The sequence below is a fragment of the Fopius arisanus genome, unplaced genomic scaffold (assembly GCF_000806365.1).
Source record: "Fopius arisanus strain USDA-PBARC FA_bdor unplaced genomic scaffold, ASM80636v1 scaffold00044, whole genome shotgun sequence".
Taxonomy (NCBI): Eukaryota; Metazoa; Arthropoda; class Insecta; order Hymenoptera; family Braconidae; genus Fopius; species Fopius arisanus.
The window spans coordinates 593,066-612,927 of NW_011887783.1; the positions used below are offsets into that span (position 1 = coordinate 593,066).

General features: G+C 35.0%; 4 protein-coding genes across 16 annotated transcripts; 3 read left to right on the forward strand and 1 right to left on the reverse strand.

Moving 5' to 3' along the window:
• Positions 1-123: 123 nt before the first annotated feature.
• Positions 124-3,625, forward strand: LOC105267091 (short-chain dehydrogenase/reductase family 16C member 6). 4 transcript variants are annotated; one of them, XR_892223.1, is made up of 11 exons: positions 124-351; positions 428-580; positions 638-812; positions 1,141-1,278; positions 1,355-1,549; positions 1,627-1,756; positions 2,025-2,133; positions 2,430-2,555; positions 2,637-2,771; positions 3,240-3,332; positions 3,444-3,625. XR_892223.1 is itself a non-coding variant. In XM_011305709.1 (8 exons), the coding sequence occupies exons 2-8, from the start codon at positions 663-665 to the stop codon at positions 2,695-2,697; spliced, it is 909 nt and encodes a 302-aa protein (XP_011304011.1). In that variant the 5' UTR covers positions 124-580; positions 638-662; the 3' UTR covers positions 2,698-3,116. The 4 variants fall into 4 exon arrangements, 1 of the variants encoding a protein (XP_011304011.1); XR_892222.1 differs by having other exon boundaries at positions 124-580; XR_892224.1 differs by having other exon boundaries at positions 124-573.
• A 1,219-nt stretch (positions 3,626-4,844) lies between these two features.
• LOC105267092 (short-chain dehydrogenase/reductase family 16C member 6) lies at positions 4,845-11,017 on the forward strand. Of its 2 annotated transcripts, none has more exons than XM_011305711.1 (7): positions 4,845-5,184; positions 8,988-9,175; positions 9,295-9,657; positions 9,768-9,882; positions 10,461-10,545; positions 10,621-10,731; positions 10,807-11,017. In XM_011305711.1, the coding sequence occupies exons 2-7, from the start codon at positions 8,990-8,992 to the stop codon at positions 10,877-10,879; spliced, it is 933 nt and encodes a 310-aa protein (XP_011304013.1). In that variant the 5' UTR covers positions 4,845-5,184; positions 8,988-8,989; the 3' UTR covers positions 10,880-11,017. The 2 variants fall into 2 exon arrangements, with proteins under 2 accessions (XP_011304013.1, XP_011304012.1); XM_011305710.1 differs by lacking the exon at positions 4,845-5,184 and adding an exon at positions 8,802-8,904.
• Positions 11,018-11,428: 411 nt separating this feature from the next.
• LOC105267093 (uncharacterized) lies at positions 11,429-12,691 on the reverse strand. 6 transcript variants are annotated; one of them, XM_011305713.1, is made up of 4 exons: positions 12,538-12,691; positions 12,333-12,446; positions 12,084-12,201; positions 11,429-11,884 (listed from the first exon to the last, which is right to left on the reverse strand). In XM_011305713.1, exons 3-4 carry the CDS (start codon positions 12,147-12,149, stop codon positions 11,579-11,581), a joined length of 372 nt encoding a protein of 123 aa, XP_011304015.1. In that variant the 5' UTR covers positions 12,150-12,201; positions 12,333-12,446; positions 12,538-12,691; the 3' UTR covers positions 11,429-11,578. The 6 variants fall into 6 exon arrangements, with proteins under 6 accessions (XP_011304015.1, XP_011304016.1, XP_011304020.1 ...); XM_011305714.1 differs by having other exon boundaries at positions 12,084-12,217; XM_011305718.1 differs by having other exon boundaries at positions 12,084-12,229.
• Positions 12,692-12,825: 134 nt separating this feature from the next.
• On the forward strand, positions 12,826-19,824 carry NKAIN (Sodium/potassium-transporting ATPase subunit beta-1-interacting protein). 4 transcript variants are annotated; one of them, XM_011305719.1, is made up of 6 exons: positions 12,826-13,251; positions 13,952-14,089; positions 14,164-14,244; positions 14,617-14,808; positions 14,876-14,936; positions 17,944-19,824. In XM_011305719.1, the coding sequence occupies exons 1-6, from the start codon at positions 13,198-13,200 to the stop codon at positions 18,696-18,698; spliced, it is 1,281 nt and encodes a 426-aa protein (XP_011304021.1). In that variant the 5' UTR covers positions 12,826-13,197; the 3' UTR covers positions 18,699-19,824. The 4 variants fall into 4 exon arrangements, with proteins under 4 accessions (XP_011304021.1, XP_011304024.1, XP_011304023.1 ...); XM_011305722.1 differs by lacking the exon at positions 17,944-19,824 and adding an exon at positions 15,905-17,915; XM_011305721.1 differs by lacking the exon at positions 12,826-13,251 and adding an exon at positions 13,470-13,593.
• Positions 19,825-19,862: the final 38 nt, after the last annotated feature.

Sequence of the window (19,862 nt, forward strand, 5' to 3'; positions counted from 1 at the left end):
AGAAATTATTTCGAGGGGCGTATCTATAATTTGTTTCCTCCGGAATGTACGACAGAATTTCTCCTTCATTGTGAATATTTACATCCTGCAGGTGTAGAGATTGGAAATGAAAATCTAATGAGATTGTCACCAAAAAAACGATATCATTATGATATTAATGGATGAAGATTGAATGACACCTGGATGTTCAGTGCCAGTGGCTCGAAGATCAATCGGATTTGAATGGCGCACATCATAGGAATGATAATTTCAAGAGTTGAAAAAATTAAATTCCTTTTTCTCATGAGAATTGCTTTCCAGAGCAATGTGAAATATTCCAACCAACAACGAACGAGTCGGGGATCCCTCCAGGTCCACAAGGCGTCCATTTTCCAATCACTTGTTTAAAGAATTAATTTGTTAATCATGTTAATCAATCATTCTTCAGGGTTGAGACACGTTTAAATTGTTATTGACAGAAGTTTGCCGGTGTCAAACCACCAGTTGACAGTCGAGAATTCGAATCTCTGAATATTTTCCAGGATTATATCTACTGAATATTAAATATAATCTTCGGGGATCGAAGGGTAAAAGGTAAAAGGTAAAACGTGAGCTGAATAAATTTTTTTGCATCAACTCAGAATTATTTTATCTTCAGGAATCATTCAGAAGAGATCTACAGGATGAACCTCGTGGAGGCTGTCACGAGAGTTTCACGTCTGATTGTCGACATGACGTTTTTATCCTTCCAAGTGACTCTATCTTTATTGACAGCTGGTGTCAGATGTGTCATTCCACCTTCCAGGAAGAGTCTCCTAGGTGAAACAGTTCTGGTAATCCCCTTTTTTAAAATTCACAGAACACCCTCAAACGTTTGGATAAATTCCCCCTGGATAAATTTCTCCAGGTATCAATTGGCTGAGGTAATCAAAGATATCTGTTGACAGAGTTTGATGCAATCGCCTGGATAGATTTGAATTTCATAAATTCCTTTAGCCGGAGGCTAAAAGTTGATTTAAATAAATTTCCAATCGAGGAGAATAAATTTCTAATCCATTTGCTATAATTCAGGGATATTAATTCCCATTGAATGAATATGCATTTGGTCATTCACTGAATCAATCTCAAATTTTTCATTTCTTCATTTTTGTTGATGTGCAGGTTACCGGTGCTGGTCATGGAATTGGAAGAGAGCTGGCTATAAAACTTGCTGAAATGGGCTGTATAGTTGTCTGCTGGGATATTGATAAGGATCGTAATCTAAATACGAAGAATGCTATAATCGAAGCCGGAGGAGAAGTACCTCAATAAATTTTATAGGTGGAGATTGAAAAATAGAACTATCAGTTTGTACGATAAATAAATATTCTTCCAGGCCTACGATTTCGTCGTGGATGTATCGAATAGAATAGAAGTGCGAGAGGCTGCGAGATTAATGCGAAAATATCGAGTACCAAATGTGACAATTCTGATAAATAATGCAGCTGTACTCATGCAGAAATCATTCGCTGATCGTGATGTTGATGATGTCGAGAGGACATTTGGAGTTAACGTTTTCTCTCAGTTCTGGGTATTTAATAGAAATTAAATAATTATTTTATTATGAATGATTAATTCATTTGGATAACGATTTTATTATTTTTCTAGACCATTGAAACATTTCTACCAATTATGCTGCAGAATAAAAAAGGTCACATCGTAGCTATTTCCAGTCTCTGTGGAGTCTATGGTGTGTCTCAAAAAATCACTTATTGTGCATCGAAATTCGCGATTCGAGGTAGATCCAAAATAAAAATAACGATACACTAAAAGCCCTAATTCCGTAGCTAAACGGTTTTCCCCCGATATTTTGAAATTCAAAGGAGATACCGATTTTTTCCTAGACACCTTTTTTGTAGGTCTCATCCTTCCCTATAAAAAATATTCCCATAAAAAATTCGCTATCTCCCTTCAATTCTCTTATATCCACGAAAAATTGACTCTAAAAAATTTTCCTCCAAATTTTTTACATGTCAAAAAAATTGACGCAATTGGTTTGAGTACAGGATTAATGAAGGGACTTCGAGAAGAGTATAAGGCCCAACAATTTATTCACTTCACCACAATCTACCCCTTCTACGTAGCCACTGGTCTAGCCCAGGATCCAAAATACAGGTGAGAGTGAAAGCGATGGAGTAATATGATGTTATTAAAATACACGATTTATTTGGAGTGCCTCTACAAGACTGGCAGTTGCTCCAATTATTTACCTTCAACTTTTATTGCAAATTCTACTAAACAAGTGGCCCCTGTGTTGTGTCATATAATTCATCGTCACGAGAATGTTTCAGTATTATAAATTGATTCAAATATGGTCGTAATTAGACAGTTAGGATTTTATGAACCGTGGGTTATTGCTGAGGCGTTATCTAATACACAATAATTACAAGTTGCATTTCCTGATTTCGCAGGTTCTCATGGATTTTCGGTGCGATTTCACCGGAATATGCAGCTGGGGAAATAGTGAGGGCAGTACAGAGGAATTATAACGAGTATATCATCCCAAAATGGCTTTGTCCTCTGAATTCCATCCTAGGGTATTGAATCCAAATATTTTTAAAGTTCTCTCAAACTTCAATCACTGCAACCCTTTAACTATTTCACTTCCTACATTTCAGGAGTCTTCCACAGTCATCGGTGGATTTAATCATTAATTTTCTATCTCGCAAAAAATGTTGAGTGATTTAAGAAATGAGTTTCACCTGAATATGACGCAGGAAATATTATTCTTCCTCTTCATACAGGCAAATGAGGTTTTTATAATAATTTTCTGTGAAGAATAATTAGAAAAAAAAATCACGCTTCTTTCGATCGATCCCCTCTCAGATTATTTCTCGGAATATGCGATTGCGTGGCGATAGGAAAATTAATCTACACTGGAGTAATTAGACGTATTGTTACTACAAATCGTTCATTAAATTATTCAGCAAATTTCCATTTCCAATCATGAGTATCCATTGGTTATTACACTGTAATCAGAGTCTAATGTGAATTTTACACGTGTCATTCAATACAAATGTGAGAACTCATGCATAAACCGATATTTAATGTATAATGTTTAAAAATTGAAAAGCGTTACATAAATGCATTACAAAATTCGATAGACTACGGATTATTAATTTTTCATTATTGCTGGCAACTTTCATGTTCAACGGTATTTCACACAATTAAAATTAAAAAAAAATTATGTGAGTACATGGACTTTGACGTTTCGTTTTTAGATGAAAAGATTTTACGAAATTTACTCTTGTCCAATTCTGAGGATGTTGACGTGTCATTTAGGCAGTGGCACTCTCTGAAAATTCAATAAACCGGTGAGTCATTCGTGAATTATGAAAAATTAACAATGAGCCGTTGGCATATTTATGGACAGCTGAATGGTCACTACGATTACATGAGCACCTCATCAACTTTTTTTTCCCCAGGAAACAGTTATTGTGGTAATGAATGAATACATCCTGCAATTAATCGATTGCTGGTACTACCTCAATCCCGCCCGAGGAACAAAGACCGAAAAAATATGAGAATAATATTTGAATTATAATTTTATTGTATGAATTTTAATTTGTAATTAATCTAGATAATTGAGAGGAGTTGCGACCTTTCTGGCGAAATTCAAAAAATTTTCATTTTCTGAAATTTGAAATAAAAAATAAAAGATTTGCGATTCATCGGCCAATGATAAACCTTTTCTTAAAAAATAAATATTAAATATAAAAATGATATAAAAAAGATATCAGCAGTAGTTCCTTTAGGGATCGTTAGTAAAATTTTTTTGAGCCCTGAATTATTTCATCCTCACATTTGTGGGCCTGATTGGTAATTAATTTGAGGGATTCCCCATTGAGCGTTCACCTTGAATGGGCCAGAGACTTTCGTATGAACTCTTTATTACCAGTTTGTTCTTGAAAAATGGAAGCTATGAGTTGACCTGAACTCGAGATCAACGTACGTTCTTCTTAATATTATCTCGATAACGTTTTATTATTTTTTTTTATTAACTCATCCAATGGCAACCAAGTATAGAGATTACGTAAGATTGAAAGGAATTTTTGTCTCTCCAGAATGAATTAGTCAGGGGAGAATCTCAAAGATTTATGAATGAATCTCTCGACGGATAAATTGAGTTTCAAGAAATCGCCGATATATTCTCATTTGAAACCACCAGCTGATCGTTTGCAATCCCTCAAGAAAAAATACGAGTCATGAAAAATGAAAGTTGGGCCATCCCCTATTTTCCTGGCAACTCATGATCAAGAATACAACTCATAAATCAAATTTACGATCGCAGGACTTGTGGTTTAAATAATCAAAAATGTTGCAATAGATTTTCACAAGCCCAATAAAAATTTATGCAATACCATTGTGAAAAATAAAATTCGAAATTCATTTTACAATTAACTCAACTCATAATGGAGTATCACCACAATTAATTCCTATTTATTCGTTTCACGACAGATTATTTCCATCACGAGTGGATAATATCAAATAATAATAAATAATATAGTTGAATTTGATGGGAGAACTTTCTCATTTCATATTGAGTCATATTGATATAATTACACAATAATATTTTTTCTGCGATCAATTGTCCTATGATAAGTGATCAAATGATCAATTCGGTGTAATTAATTCTGGGAATCAATTTTCTCGAGATAAATTCATAATAATGTTTTCAGAAAAAAAACTATTGATTTAGAAGTTCTCTCGATCATGCCCCAACAGTTCCAGCAGAATCACAACCGCCAGTGAATACCTCGACCTTGACTGGAGTAACTTCTCTGGGAGGAACTGAAAACAGAGGAACTGGTGGGTGAGCCACTGGACCAATACTGTCATACAGTCAAGTTCAGGTGGTCTTGTCGGTAGGTTCCAGCGAAAACGAGTGGGATTACCATCATGCCTTGCTTGACCACCGATTCGTAGGATAAACTCACTTGGAGACTCCACACCGGTGCTGCCTGAATCACCTGCTGGGATGAACACCTGTGACTAGTGGATAATTTCATGTGTCCCTTTTATTTTTTGTGTCCTGTGCGGAATTGAGTCTGGAATAAATCCTGGACACCTCAACACTTCGGTGGTGCTATCGTGATACCTCTGGTGGATTTCTACTGACTTTTGGGATTTACATCCACTGACAAAGACTTGGACTTGGGATCTCAAGTAAATGAATTTTTTCAAAATTATATAATATCAGAAATATATAATAGGACGTCTAGTCTTGAGTTTTTCAATAAAAATTTCAATAAAAAATTCAATCGGTCATAAAATTTAGTATTCATCCTAGATTTCAGTATTCTTCACTATCTTGAATTTATCGAGTGAGTTTCACTGGTATAATTCTATTTATTGAATCAGTAGAAAATTCACAGACTCGGGAATTCGCGATAATATTTGCATGCCTGTGGTAGGCGATGCTGGTGAAATTGAAAACAAATAGAGAATCCGTGTCCACCTGTTTAAATTGGCCGGGAACAAATCGTTTTTTTTTTCTCTTGTGTTTGCATATTGAATTAGAAAGAACTTACGAGAAGCGCATGAACTGCGTAATTGATACCTGAATCATCTCCACTTGAATTATAATTTCATCGTAGTGGCGTGACACGTCATAATTATTATGATAATTTAATTATTCCGTGATAGACAATCCCTCATATTTTCATATTTTTTTATTTTTATATTTTTATATTTTCATATTTTCATATATTCATATTTTTATATTTTCATATTTTAATATTTTCATATTTTAATATTTTCATATTTTAATATTTTCATATTTTCATATTTTCAATAAATACGGAATTCACGAAATGTGGAATTTCCAATTTTTAGTGATGCCTTTAAACATTCGAATTAAAAATATATACATGGGTAGAAATGTAGTTGAATCAAAAGAGAATAATTTTTTTTTCCTAAAATCGACGGATGTCAGGGTTCAGACTAAGTGATTCGCATTATTCAGTAAATACGCACAAAGTTTTTGCTAAATTTGCATAAAAACTCGTGGTGTGAACATTGTGGAGAGAATAATTGTCTTAGAAAAAATGTCAGTACTGAAGTGTGCAATGATTCTTTTCCTCGAGATTAGATGATTGATAGAAATCGGAAAGACATCCATGACAGGAGTGGATAATTTATCTGTACTACCCAGCGATTATGAAATCATTATGATAATCACTGATTTATCATTGAAAATCTTGCTGGACCGATTGCCAGAAATTCATTCGACAACTGAAAAATCATTTCATCATATTCAAACGTCGATTCAAATCTGTCCTTCAAATTATCCTTGAAATGCATTTCAAAATATCAATACTTATATCGATGAACAATAAACAATCCCTTCATTTTATTTTCACAAATATAGAATATTTGTTAATTTATCGGAATGCCAATCTCCCGTTATTGGCCCTGAATTTTAATTCCAAGGAAATCACCCAAAAATCATAAGTCATTCCGGAAATGATTTCAAGCGTAAAAAAAACATGACGGAAGTGTATATAATTAACATTTATTTCAGTCCACAAATTTTTCCATTTCTTCCACTGGAAATAATGTAATAGATCCTTAAAACGAGTGGAGATCTTCCTGTTTGAAGAGAGATCTTCCTTTCTCTTGTTTCACCAAACTCCAACTACACGTTGAAACCCATAATTTAATATTTCCATTCCCCCCTGATAATTTAAAAACCCTAATTTTATTCAACGATTCACAATAAAATGTTCCAATTTATGGGGTAATACACAAGATATTTAATAAAACCGTGTAAATTGAATTTAACTGCAATTTGTTGCAGACATCCACCGTAATTTATTTATAGATTACCGAATACTCGGTTTATGTCGATTGGTAGCACCCCAGCCGGATTAAAAATAAAAAAAAAATAACTTGAGTTGAATTCTGCACAGTATTATTAGAGCATGAAATACCACCAGCTCTAAAAACTCGTATCAGTTAATCCATCTATTAGACAATGTTCCCTAAATAATCCCAACATCATACTTTCATTCAATTGTGCAACATTATTTTACCAGTCATTGGATTTTCCGCGTTTGCATAATACTGTGATTGGAGAAATGGTTTCATACGTTTAATACAAAAATTCTTCAGAACAAGAGTTCAAATTTCATTATAGGAAGCCCATCAATCCCCGGTATATGGGAAAATTACAGATCTCGTCTACTCTAGTCTATGTATTTGCATTTTTATCTGAGACTTCCTGAGTCTGATAGCTATGATCTAATGTAATTATCTGATTTTTTTTAATGCCTCAAACTTGTTTAACGGAATTCATTTCCTCGTGGTGAGATATGAATTCAGGGTAAATATTGATATTGCTATCAATTTTTAATAAAATTAAATTAATTAATAAATTAAATGAAATTAATTAAATTAATTAATAAAATACGAAAATATAATCAGCCCCAATTAATCGACATAATGATTTCGACATAAAAGTTTTGAATTCATCTGCTATAAATTAATTGATAAAAATGTATTAAAAAAAAAATACATATAATATAATTCAGGAAAATTGTCCCCTCCAAATTTTAATCAATAATAATTTAATAATTTATCTCTCACGATCGTGAGTTGATGAGGAAAAAATGCGCGGCGATATTTATGACGTCGTCGGTCGCTGTCATGTATAATTGCGACTCACGTGACGTAATGAGATAAAAATCAATAATTAGAATATGAGGGGATCGATAATTGATGGGGGAATCGTTATAAATTGAAATAGACGAATGAACGAGTGCGAATCGAAGGCGTGAACTACATTTTCACATACCGGTTTTCCAACGAGAAACTGATAAGAGATTTTCCACAAATGACAAATCAATCTTTCTAGATAATTTTTTATTGATGACGCGTCTGCATCAGCACCATTAGTTAAACCATTAACTGTACCACTAAAACCCATTATTTATCGATAAATTTAATTGCCATTGCACTATTTAATGACTCAGTAATTACAACTCCAAATGTTTCTGAATTCCTCAAGTATTTCCGCATAATTAATGGCACAATCCATTAAATGTTAATGCATTGTTCCATCAGGAATTGAGATATAAATTATAGTGAATTAATTAGTATACTTAAATATATGTAATGAGAATTACATATATTTAATTCCGTTAATTGAAAATCATTTAATTGCAACCTGTCGTTTCAATTCTTCTAAAATCGAAAAAAAAAATCACAATTTACGAATTTTCTCATTTACATGAAATTATTTAGAGAAATAGTTTATATTTCCTGATGGAATAAATCATGAGTCTCGAAAAATTAAAAGTGCAAAATGAGTTATGGGATGGGAAATTGACGGCTGCAATGAAAATATGAGAACTGCCTCAATTGAACCGATGGTTATCATCGGATTCATAGACTAGGCCTCTTTGCTCGCTCATTTGTAATGATAAATTACTCCATTCAATTATTCATAAGTATGAATGAATGCTAATGACGCAGATAGAAGGTCAGCTAATCGTTTCACTTTCGTATTTCTAATGGAGAAAATTCAATTCCATCCTGAATTCTCTCGTTTTCCGTTGTAAAATTATAAACAACCTGTCAATTTTCACGCTACCAGTTTTTCAATTGAATGCATAATTGTCAAAAAGAATAAATGAGCATTGTCCATGATTATTTCAATCGCAAATTTATTATTCCTGCTACTGCAGGATTCTGAACTTTGCACATCCAAGAGCTTCCGTAATTTTCCCCTCCATTGTACAGATATGCAAATACTTCATTAAAAAATTTTGAATTACGCAGTTCTGGCACAATCAGAATTTAATGATGAAGAGAAAAAAGTGGATTTCCTACTGAAAACACTGATCAAGTCGTTAATTACAATTTTAATGTCATCACATGTGCATGGTATCATCTTTCACCTTATAAGATATATTTTATTGTTCAATAAATTGTTTATTATGTGTCGTTGACAAATGATTGTTTTCCAGTTATGGTACCATTACGTGATGATGTTCTCGTCAACGCGAGACCCAGAGGACCTTCTTCGACGGTTTGGATTTATTTACTTGCTGAGTTTCTCCTGGCCGCAGTCTTTTCAGCTTCATTATCACTCCTAGGAATTATCAAGACTATTCTGCCTAAACCTCCAAGGGATATCACCGGAGATATTGTTTTGGTAAAAGGATTATCATTATTTTAACGTCTGATTGATATAAATAATCATGTTGCAAGTTGACAAAAATAAAAATAAAATGACAATGAGCGTAATTGAGAAGTAATTGATATTCCTTTCAGATAACAGGTGTAACGTCGTCTCTCGGTAAATGTCTTGCTGAAGCGTTTGCTAAAGTTGGTTGTACGATAGTATGTGTAGACAGTGACCTCGAGTCTGTGAGAAAAACAGCGAGTGAACTTGAATGCCAGTACCCAGTGATCGAGGGTGTTGGGCCAGGCCACAGGAAACAGGATGCCACTGATGATCGGTGTAAAAGGGTATGGGCATACGAGTGCGATCTGAAAAATAGAAATGCGATAAGACAATTTGCTGGTCGAGTTAAGAATGAAATAGGCAGAGTCGATGCACTCGTAACGTGCGTTGGTAATAGTGGACAGGACATATTTGATACTGTCAGCACAACCTTGATGAGTCATTACTGGGTGAGCGAACTCCATTGTAAACTTTATGATCACCCCGAGACGAGTAAAATGGCGTGTTGTCTTGAGAAAATTCGACCATTCCTCGGTTAATTTTTATTCCTTTTCTGCAGACTCTGATGGCCTTCATCCCTTTTATGCTGCATCAGCGGAGAGCTCATGTTGTTGGTGTTACACCGACTACTTCTACTCAGGATGCTTACAGGGGCACTCGTGCTGCTATTGCAGGTAACTTTATAACTGTGTAATTAAATAAATGATGAGTTTATGACATGCTCTGAATTTTATGGCAAGTATGGAGCGACTGCTTGCTGTACTCCAAAAGAATTTTTTATGAAATCATTCATTCTGGCAGTTATTCCTTGACATGCCAATCCTTTTTTTTTTAATCGAAAGGAAAAATAGTGGAATGAATTTAAATTGATGGAAGATGTGTATGTTATAAATATAAACAATAATAAAAATGAATGAAAATAATTATATGTATGGAGGTAATTATTTTATTTCATATTTATTATTTTTGTTTATATATATACCTTGACATGATAATAATGTATATAATCATGTCAAGGCGAAATCGATCGGTGACGGATTTCGTTTTATGACTTTTTCATTAGAGAATTGATAAGAAGAAAATTTTTTAAAATTCTATTTGACTTTTTTTTGGTGGCGATTGTATTTCAGAGATTTGATATTCCAATAAGATTTAATTATCTTGACTTTGAAGAGGATACTTGTCCGTGACATGCATGCCTCCTCGTAAATCAGAGTGAGTGACAATTCCTGTAATTTTTTTTTTGCTCCAGGACTGATGGAGAGTCTAGGTCAGGAGTTTAGCAGTCGAGGTGGTCAGATTAATCTCATCACAGTCGCACCGAAGGCAGATCCAAGGTGATTATTAATTTTCTTTAGACAGCTCTTTATTTCCTGGAATTACCTCGTCATTTTTGGATTTACTCTCGACAGATTGTTCTCTCAAAGTGAAGAACAAGTTGCCGAAGATGTGGTGCAGGCAGTGCGGAGGGATCAATGTTGTTTATCCGGAAGTTGGTGGTCCACAGTTTTGTACCGAATCAGGTATGTCAACGCTTCGATGAACAGATTAAAAAGAAAACTCGCATTTTTTTTTATTGAAATATCTTTTTGCTGCAGTTGCACAATTCACAGGGCCATCACGCATATCACGCGATGGCTGTACACGCAAGGATGTGACGATCCCTTTTAAAGTCATTTTCTATTGTTATTCCATCGAATTGTAAATCTCATACTCATTGTCATATTGAAAAAATTTATATCATAGAAGATTTATATCATTGGTTTTGTACAAATAAAACGACAAAGGAAGACCGTAAAAACCTGTGAACTTTTGATGCTTCTTTAATTTTTCAATGCACCAATCCATTTTTACGCACAATTATCACTTGGATTATCACCATTTTGGGAGTGACAGGGTGTGCTGATTCCTTTCCTAAAGAATCCTATTTCAGCCTTTCCCAATCTCCAATTAATCGATTGTTTGAAGCAGAAAAATTACCGAAAAAAAGATTTTTCTCGGAAAATGATACAGGCTTTTCCGCAATTTTCTGCAATTTCGAAGATAACGCCATATAATTCTATATAATACCATTTTTTTCTAAAAACAAGGTTGTATAGATTTTCCTGCGTCACTAGTGGATACCAAAATTGAATTGTCAATTCAGGAAGGTCAAATGGAAAGTTCAAGGCGGAAAGATTCAAAGAATAAAAATGCCCTCGGATAATTAAAATACTCAAATTTGCTAAATTTTTTATATTGTACTTCATTACAACAATAATTTATCACTCGAATGATCACAATTTTTGTTACATTAGTAAAGGCGTTGGAGAATGCACTAATTGTTAGGAGGATTTTTTAATACACTGGGAGATCATTGTGTATAATATCTCAGGGGTCAAGAAACAGGACGTCATAATGACCGCTATCTGAGCGTCCGGTGAACAAAAGCCTTGCCGTTTCTCTGGTGATGCTGACACGATTATAAAAAATCCGCTTTATGTCATATTCACTGACTCTCCGATAAATCGCGAGATTTAATCCATAGAGTTTAGTTGCAACAGTGCATTCTAGTTCGCTGGCATAGACACCCTCATTTTTCATGAAATCTAGGTACTCCTGGGGATCTGATATGTTCCATTCAGCAGTGACGAATGGTGCATGCTCTCGCCAATGATCCACTATATGATGTACAACCTGAGGAAAAATCCACTGGATATTTTTCTGTTAAAAAATTTAATTCCCCAAGAAAAAAAGATAAATCTCGATATCCCTTTTTAAATTATAATTACTTGCTATAAATACTTGACATAAATTTTCATCGAAATGCACATTTATTTAATTTTTTACTAGGGAATTCACTGCGATTTAAAAAATACATATTCTCCAGACTAACCAGTGCTCGTAGGGAGTGATGCTCCTCTTCAGTTCCCCAGAGGATGAAACTGACAGCTCGAAACATGCAGTTCCCATCGCCATATATTTTATGCACGGTAAACGTGCCTTCCGGAGACCTTAGACGAGCCGTACCTGATAAGATCACTCAGAAAAAAAATTTCCATTCTCCCCAATCCACCAAGTCCCACGATAAATCCCCCACACTGCACAAAGATTAATAATATTCCAAATGCTAACCTGTCTTTACCTCTCAAATATCACACCACGGATGATCCCCAGAATATCAATCTCAACGACGACAATATCAGCCCATCAAGATAATCCAACAGTCTTCCGTTTATTCCCTCCAGCACCTGAATCTCTGCAGGAAGTAATTAAACATATCATTCACCTGTCATTGCAGCAACAATTCTCTCGACAACCAACAAAAAGAAAAAAGAGTTATAATTTACCATCTCCTGGTGATATCGCGTTGGAATTAGTGCACCAGGTGAGAAATAATGAATTTATCAATATCACGTATTGGTTGAGTGAAAAATGAACTCGTGAATCAGCTGTGATCTGCCATTACGCGAGCTGTCATCCAGAGACGAGTGACGTGTTTGATCGATCATCGATGAAAATCAAATAACGTGACCTCATCTATTTTTAAACTATCATTGGTAGACCTGTTGAGGTATTGGCCAGACTGTTACAAATATTCGAACAGTTTTCATCATTTCCAACTGAAGAGTGCGCTATGGGAATGAGAATGAGTAAAAAAAGAGGATAACTTGTTGGGCCATCTGACAAAGTGGTGGAAGTGAGATAGATGTTGCAGGTGGGATTGCGGGGGTAGATGTGGATGGAACTGGTTTAGCTGTAGTCCAGGCAACGATAGCCAACCGAAGCGGATATGTCACTCAGTCATCCACGAGAATACAGTCAGGGAACAAGTGCTTTGAAAATGGCGTCGTGTGAGTTTATTATCGTGTCAGACTAGGAGTACATCAAATGGAAATAATTCACAGCGTGTGCCATCAGCGGACACTATTTACTACCAAAGTGGACGACTCAATAGTTTAAGAATTTTTTTTTTTTTATATTTTCATCATCACAATTGTCCCAATGACATGGGATTTTGCAGCAGAAGGCACTTTCTACTGACAATATGTACACTGCAACTTGTGAGTGGTTTTACTGGATTCAGAGAGAGACAGACGAGGGAAATGCAGGTGCAATGATCTAGGACTGGTTCTTCAAGCTATTTGAATTTGTCGGATCTCTTGTTGAGTCATGGGGATAATATGTCGTCTATGTATCATGAATTTTCACGGTTGAGGGTATTAGTCATTGCACCTTTTTTTTTTACCGCCGTCGGGTATTTAAAAGTGATGAACGAGTGATAACGCTTATCGAGGATGATAAATCTCAAGTTGGGATTATCGTATCTGAGATTTGAATCGTCTCGATCTAGCATGCGCGATTGTCCTCGTGTTATTGTTGGGAAATTATTCCGGCGATATTGAGTATGTGATTGCGGCCAATTGAATTCGGTGCACTTGATTTATTTTCTCAGGTTTTATGATGAATCAATTACGTAATATATTTTGTCACGTTTGAATTTGTTGGGTGGATTATATTGGGTTGATTGATGACATAATAATGGCCCATGGGAGTCATAATTGACTGAGTATTTAAACTGTCAAGCAATTGAAACGAATTGAGAGCGCTCGTTAAACGTAATGCTGTGTAAACTCAAATAGACATGATTCGTATGTAGTAAATTTCTTTGTTATTGTGAAAGACATTGCCTGCATTTCAATCGTTATTGAGTATTAATTGCGGAGGTGGACAGTTGATAATTTTTATTCTTTTGGATTTCAGCTTACAACCGTCGAGCGCCAGGTGTTCGATTTCCTGGGGTTTATGTGGGCCCCGATACTGGTCAATTTCTTCAATATTATTTTTGTTATCCTCGGCTTCTTCGGAACATTTCAGTATAGACCTAAATATTTAATAACGGTGAGCATCCGCATCCGAGCTTTCACTCGCCAATTTTCTAATGAAAAATTATTCAACCTTATTTCTTTGTTTAGTATTGTATATGGGACACCCTGTGGCTTGGATGGAACATATTTTGTATATGTTTTTACCTAGATGTTGGTATATTAGACAAGGTACGTATCCTGTTGACGAAAATATCTTTTTTTTATTTTTTTTTATTTTAAATGATCGTCAGCAATAGCTGTTGCAAAATCTTTTCATACCTTTGGGCTGATAATTACAGATAATGAATTTTGACTTCAACATCAATTTTTGAATGCGATATATCGACAATAACTCGTCAAGTTTAATATCAATATATCTTCCAATCTTTCAATAATTTAAATTCTGCAAATATTGAATTCTGTAATGAATGTTGAGATGTGAAGAGCAGTGAGTAGCTGTGAATAGTAAAGCCTGACGTATTTAATTGGATTCAATGGCCATTTTCATTGAGCGTTTTATTTTTATAATGATGATTCTAATGATTTTTTTTCCCCGCGCAGAAGAGTGATATTCTGAATGTTGGAACGGGGAGTTTTTCGTGGTGGCTGGTTAATGGACCAGGCTGCAAAGCAGACTACAACTATACAGAGCCCGAGTTATTTCGGCCAGTGCGACCGACTAATGTTACAGGCTGCGTATTAAGTTACGAAGTTATTGAAGTCTTACATGCATCAACACAATGTCTCCTAGCGGTGAGTATAAGTTCGTCATTTATTTAAAAAATGAAAAATCGAAAAATCTAATGGAAATGAATTTCAGTGCATGGCGATCATCGGGGGAATTTGCCTGAGTCGTGCCTATCTCGAGGAGGATGACAGCTGTAAGTATTGGAATTGTAAATCCATTCTATTCCCAGACTAATTAACTCCTAAGGGAAAATTCTTGTGTATTAATACTGAAAAGGGGGTGGAAGGTAGTCTCCAAAGGCTTTGGGTTCTTGCACATTTTAATTCTTATCAACAAGTTGTTGAACGATTCTCACTGCTTACAACCACATTTTATAATTCAAAGAATACATTCACATCTTAAACCACCGACACGGAAATAAATTACTTGGGGACTTTCCTGCATTGAAAGATATATTTTCAATGGAGGAAGAGTTGACCACTAAATTGACTATTTCTGCATAACTAGGCAAATTGGATAGATTATGCATTTATGGGAAAAGTATTTGATATTGTCGTGGTATGTTAATGAGACATTCATGGCAATTTTTATTTCGTGATTTTAATGTTTCGACATTTTCCACTCTCGCAAGTGAGTTCTTGCTAGATAAAACGAGCAATCAAACATTCTGATATAATATTCAACGACCAGTGAAAAATAGACTAGTCACGTTTTACATTTTCATATATTTTTCATCGAAATCGTTAAAATTTGTCCTCGTAAATTTTCGATTATTTTCCCACGAATTGCTATCTCTGTACTCTTGTAAAACGGGTTGTAAACTTCCAGTCGATTTCATTGGTGGATTTGATCCCCCATTCTGGTAAGTTACCCCTTATCCAGATAAAACATATTGTTATCGCTGTGGTATCACTGGTTGTCGCATGGAGAATGATAAGCACACTAGACTAGAACAAATAATTATTGGGCTGAAGTGTCAATCTGTCAGTAGTTGAATATCTTTCCCCTCTCTTTTATCTAGCCTAAATTCCCCGATAATACCAGACAAAGCAAGACCTTTAACAATCAGGGATGAGAGAGAATAAAAAACCCAGTAAAAAAAAAGAAGAAAATTACTGATAATCTAATGCACATTGGTATCGATTGAATGAAATTTTACAGTTGACTTTGTTGGAGGGGGTGACTTCGGTCTTGCTGGCCATACACCGTTGCATCCAATGTACGTTAGCTACTCGGCCCTACCACCAGCCTCATTACCACAATCTAATCAAAACTACCAAAGCTATACGCGTGGCACAACCGGCTCAAACAATTCCTCACTGTACTATCGTGACGGTACATTATCCAAAAATGAAGACAAATCCCCCTTCAATCATCATCAACAACGCGTTAAATCACTGATGGCATCTCACGATACAACTAGAAGTAACAAGAGCAGTGCATCAACACGAATTATCGAGAATATCGATTACTATAACGACTATTCAAATCCGGTTGATCATTTGCACAGACCAGTATCACCACCTGGTGATTATGACTCGTTGAACAGCTCCATCAAGTCAAAATTTGAGAAAAATCGGCCGCGTTGTTACAGTCCCGTTGTGTCACCGGTTTTGAGGAGAGCACGTCCCTCACAACCACCTAAACAAAATAGAAATTCATTCAAACCCCGAGTTTTTACTGATCATATTCGTGAACAGCCTCTCAGAACTTTTTATTCCGATCCACGTCTAGCTGTCGATCAACAGAACTCTAATGAAACGCACAGAGATAGTAGACCTATATCTTTGTATGCTAGTAAAATTAATGAATAAATAAATTGTATCAAACGCCAATGAAACGTTAGTGTTAGATTTTCAAAGTATCTTTGACTTGCCAAACGGAATAATATTTTTTTAGAACAACTACTGGAATAGAGGATTCTTTTATGTAAACGTACACTCAGATATATTCATAATATCATTCCCTCTTATTTATTTCTTTTTTATTATTCATTTGCTCGATCTTCACAACGAGGATGTCATCCGAATTAAACCCCAGTGCGCGATAAGTATTGTCAATGATTTTTGGTGGTTCGTGTTATTTTCGATTTCTTGTGGAAATTTTAATAATCCGGTTTGTTTTAGTCATGACAGTTGATTTTTTTTTCTTGAATTCATAAAATCATCTTTTTCCTTTTAATACAAATTAAAAAAAAAAGATTAAACGATCTACAATTTTCTGTTGAATTCTTTCATACGTTCAATTCAAGGAAAAGAAAATAGTCTGTATTAATCCAGTGAATCTATTTTATAACTTCAAGATTTCAATTTATTCTCCTCGTTATTTTGATTTATGGTAGAATGCTTGTTTTTTATGTGTGTGGTGTTTATTAAAAAAAAGTAAAACTACTGTTTTTTTTAAACAATAGACTTATTGTATGTACTGTGATATGTAATGAACGGTGCTGAATGGTGTTTAATATTTAATTTTTATAATCAATTGTTGAAGTTTGCACGTTTCGAACGGAGGAATTCCGATAAAAATTATAATTTTATATTTTTGAGTTTTCAAGCATGGATTTTATTGGAGTGGTATCCGGATGTTTGCTGCCTTTTTTTTCGCACTGATTATTAATTATGTTTTAATTATACTCCTCTGTTTAAACTGTAAAACTCGAACAGAGTCTTTCAGTGGAATTCCACTCTAAAAAAAAAACTATTTAATAAGTTTTTATTATTTACATCACAAATTTCAGTCACACAATGTGAAACTCATATTTTTCAGATGACATTTATATTTAAGACTTTTCCCTTTGCATTTACGTAGATTCTATCGATTTATCACTAGATTAAAAAAAGTCTACATAATATAAAGATTATTGTCCGATACTTTCATTTTTTTTTGTGTAATAACTACACGAAATTTTTTATTCATTCCAATTTGCAATAATAAATACTGCAATTGCGAAACACTACTGCTTGGCTTTGTTTTTATTATTTTCCTTAACCTCTCACTCATTTACTACAATTCCTATTTTTCCTCTAATACGGTGTATCATCTGGGGTTCTAATAAAATCATTGATCATTCGTGAATGATAGATCATTCACAGTAAAAAATCAATACGTTGTTGACTAAAGATTAAATAAATTTAACGCATGAGATTATGAAAGAGGATGAATTAATAGGATAGGGACTTGACAGCCTGAATTTTTTGTAGCCCCACCGATTAAAAAGCGGAAAAAGCTGCAGAGACCGTTGTACAGCATCGAGTATTCGCAACCAGAGCCACCAATTCAGGACGAGAGTGTATCACCAAAACCAATGACACCCCGTCGTGTCAAGAGAAGATCAGTGATATCACGCGATGGTACGAGAAGATCAAACCGAAGGAGTTCAGTGCGACAGTCACGTCGAAAGAATCCTGTCAATCGGATAATGGACCAGCAGGAGAGTCTGTACGCCAATACAACACCAACTGGCTTGACCAATCAGAACATGAGCTCGTTGTCCCAAGGTACTCTCAATTATGACAGAATAGCAGGCCCTTGGGACAGGGAGAGGACAACCCATTGGCAGCCCGAGGCTGTCAACATGGCAGTATCATCTCCTGCACTCTGGACACCTGATCCAAATTACTCCAACACCACTATCACCAATCAGACCAGTCCGACCTGGGAGAATGCCAGCTCCACCAGAAATCTCAGTGACAACTGGCAAAACTCTCCAATGGGTCACATGCAGTGGCAGGGACAGAGCAATCCCACGTTCCAACAGACAAGCACTCAGAGTCTTAATGTTGAGGATATGGATGATTTGTACAGCAACAGGCCTGCAAGTGCTAGATCTAGTTACAGTAATTATCATGGAGTTAGAGCTACGCCTCAAGTGCCCAATAAAAATGATATTGTTAGACAGAGTCAGAGACAGTTTGTACTCAGTGGACCACCTGCTTATCAGGACACTGTTATCTAAAAAGTTCAGGAAATCATTTTCTCCATGTGAGGATACTCTTTCGCGATTCAATTCTGCTCTGTTCGTTATTTCAGTGATACAAAAAGGAATGCAGAATAAAAAATTGTTGAACAATATTTTTCTGATGCAAAAAATTCGGAGAAATTGAATTTTCAATTCCATTTTACGATTGAACATTTGGTAAATGTCTGGTTTACGTCAATCAAATCATTCTGAATGGTGCATATTTAATTGGATGGGTTATCCTCATTTCATTATGGATATGGCCACCATTTTTCGAGGGAAATAATTAAAGTGGGAGCTATGGGTGTTGATAGATTGTTCTCTGGGTTTTCCAGAGTCGTGACGAAAACGTAGCGGGGGGTGATGGGGATTTAAGGAATTTCAGGGCCGATAGAGTTTACCTCTGAACTGTTTTTCCATTTATTCCTCTCCTTGTTGTTTCGTCCTCTCTTCTCCTCTTTTTCTATTTCTGGATACCGAGGTAATAAGAATAAATTTTTCTCGGAGAAATTAATATTTTAATGATCATCGTTTTTGGTGAACGCAAACCATACATTTACCGAACATTCAATATTTCGTATTTAATTCATGCATTTGATGAACGAGTTCGAAATTTTCGAAAAAAAAAATGAAAATTCGGAGGAATGATTCCGAATTTGTGGAATTTTCTGAATGCTTGAGTTTTGTGACTTAATGAATTTTAATTAATGAATATTTCTTTGACTGATATTTTGAGCTTTATTTAATGTCAAAATAGATTTGACGGGATTAAGTTTTCATTGTATTTCAATAGTTACGTTGACTGCGGTAAACAATGATCGGAATTAGTCAAATTAGAATGTAAATAATGATTTGTTTGAGTTAACATTGAGTAACAAGTGAACATGGTACAAACGTAGACAATCTCTCTACACGTGCTTGTGTTCTTAAACAATAATAACAGCTGTGGAGGTAAAAATAATTTTGTGATGAGACGTAAATTTTTGAGTAATACCTAGATCTGTTACATTAGAAACATTTGAAGAGAACCAAAGTATTTGATAAGAACTCTTAAGGCCCGGATGGACTGTGGAAAAGATAATTTACTCCAAAATTGGGACTTCTAATTACTCCGTCAATTAATCGTTTTTTCCGATAATTGTTAGCTAGCGGCGTAGTTGT

Coding starts and splice junctions, on each gene's coding strand:
- LOC105267091 (XM_011305709.1), top strand. CDS start 663: ATGAACCTCGTGGAGGCTGTCACGAGAGTTTCACGTCTGATTGTCGAC. Junction 813..1,140: donor TCCTAGGTGAAACAGTTCTG/GTAATCCCCTTT, acceptor GTTGATGTGCAG/GTTACCGGTGCTGGTCATGG. Junction 1,757..2,024: donor ATCGAAATTCGCGATTCGAG/GTAGATCCAAAA, acceptor GTTTGAGTACAG/GATTAATGAAGGGACTTCGA.
- LOC105267092 (XM_011305710.1), top strand. Junction 9,176..9,294: donor TCACCGGAGATATTGTTTTG/GTAAAAGGATTA, acceptor TATTCCTTTCAG/ATAACAGGTGTAACGTCGTC. Junction 9,658..9,767: donor CCTTGATGAGTCATTACTGG/GTGAGCGAACTC, acceptor CCTTTTCTGCAG/ACTCTGATGGCCTTCATCCC.
- LOC105267093 (XM_011305713.1), bottom strand. CDS start 12,149: ATGTTTCGAGCTGTCAGTTTCATCCTCTGGGGAACTGAAGAGGAGCAT. Junction 11,885..12,083: donor ATCACTCCCTACGAGCACTG/GTTAGTCTGGAG, acceptor ATTTTTCCTCAG/GTTGTACATCATATAGTGGA.
- NKAIN (XM_011305719.1), top strand. CDS start 13,198: ATGGGATTTTGCAGCAGAAGGCACTTTCTACTGACAATATGTACACTG. Junction 14,245..14,616: donor ATGTTGGTATATTAGACAAG/GTACGTATCCTG, acceptor TTCCCCGCGCAG/AAGAGTGATATTCTGAATGT. Junction 14,809..14,875: donor CAACACAATGTCTCCTAGCG/GTGAGTATAAGT, acceptor AATGAATTTCAG/TGCATGGCGATCATCGGGGG.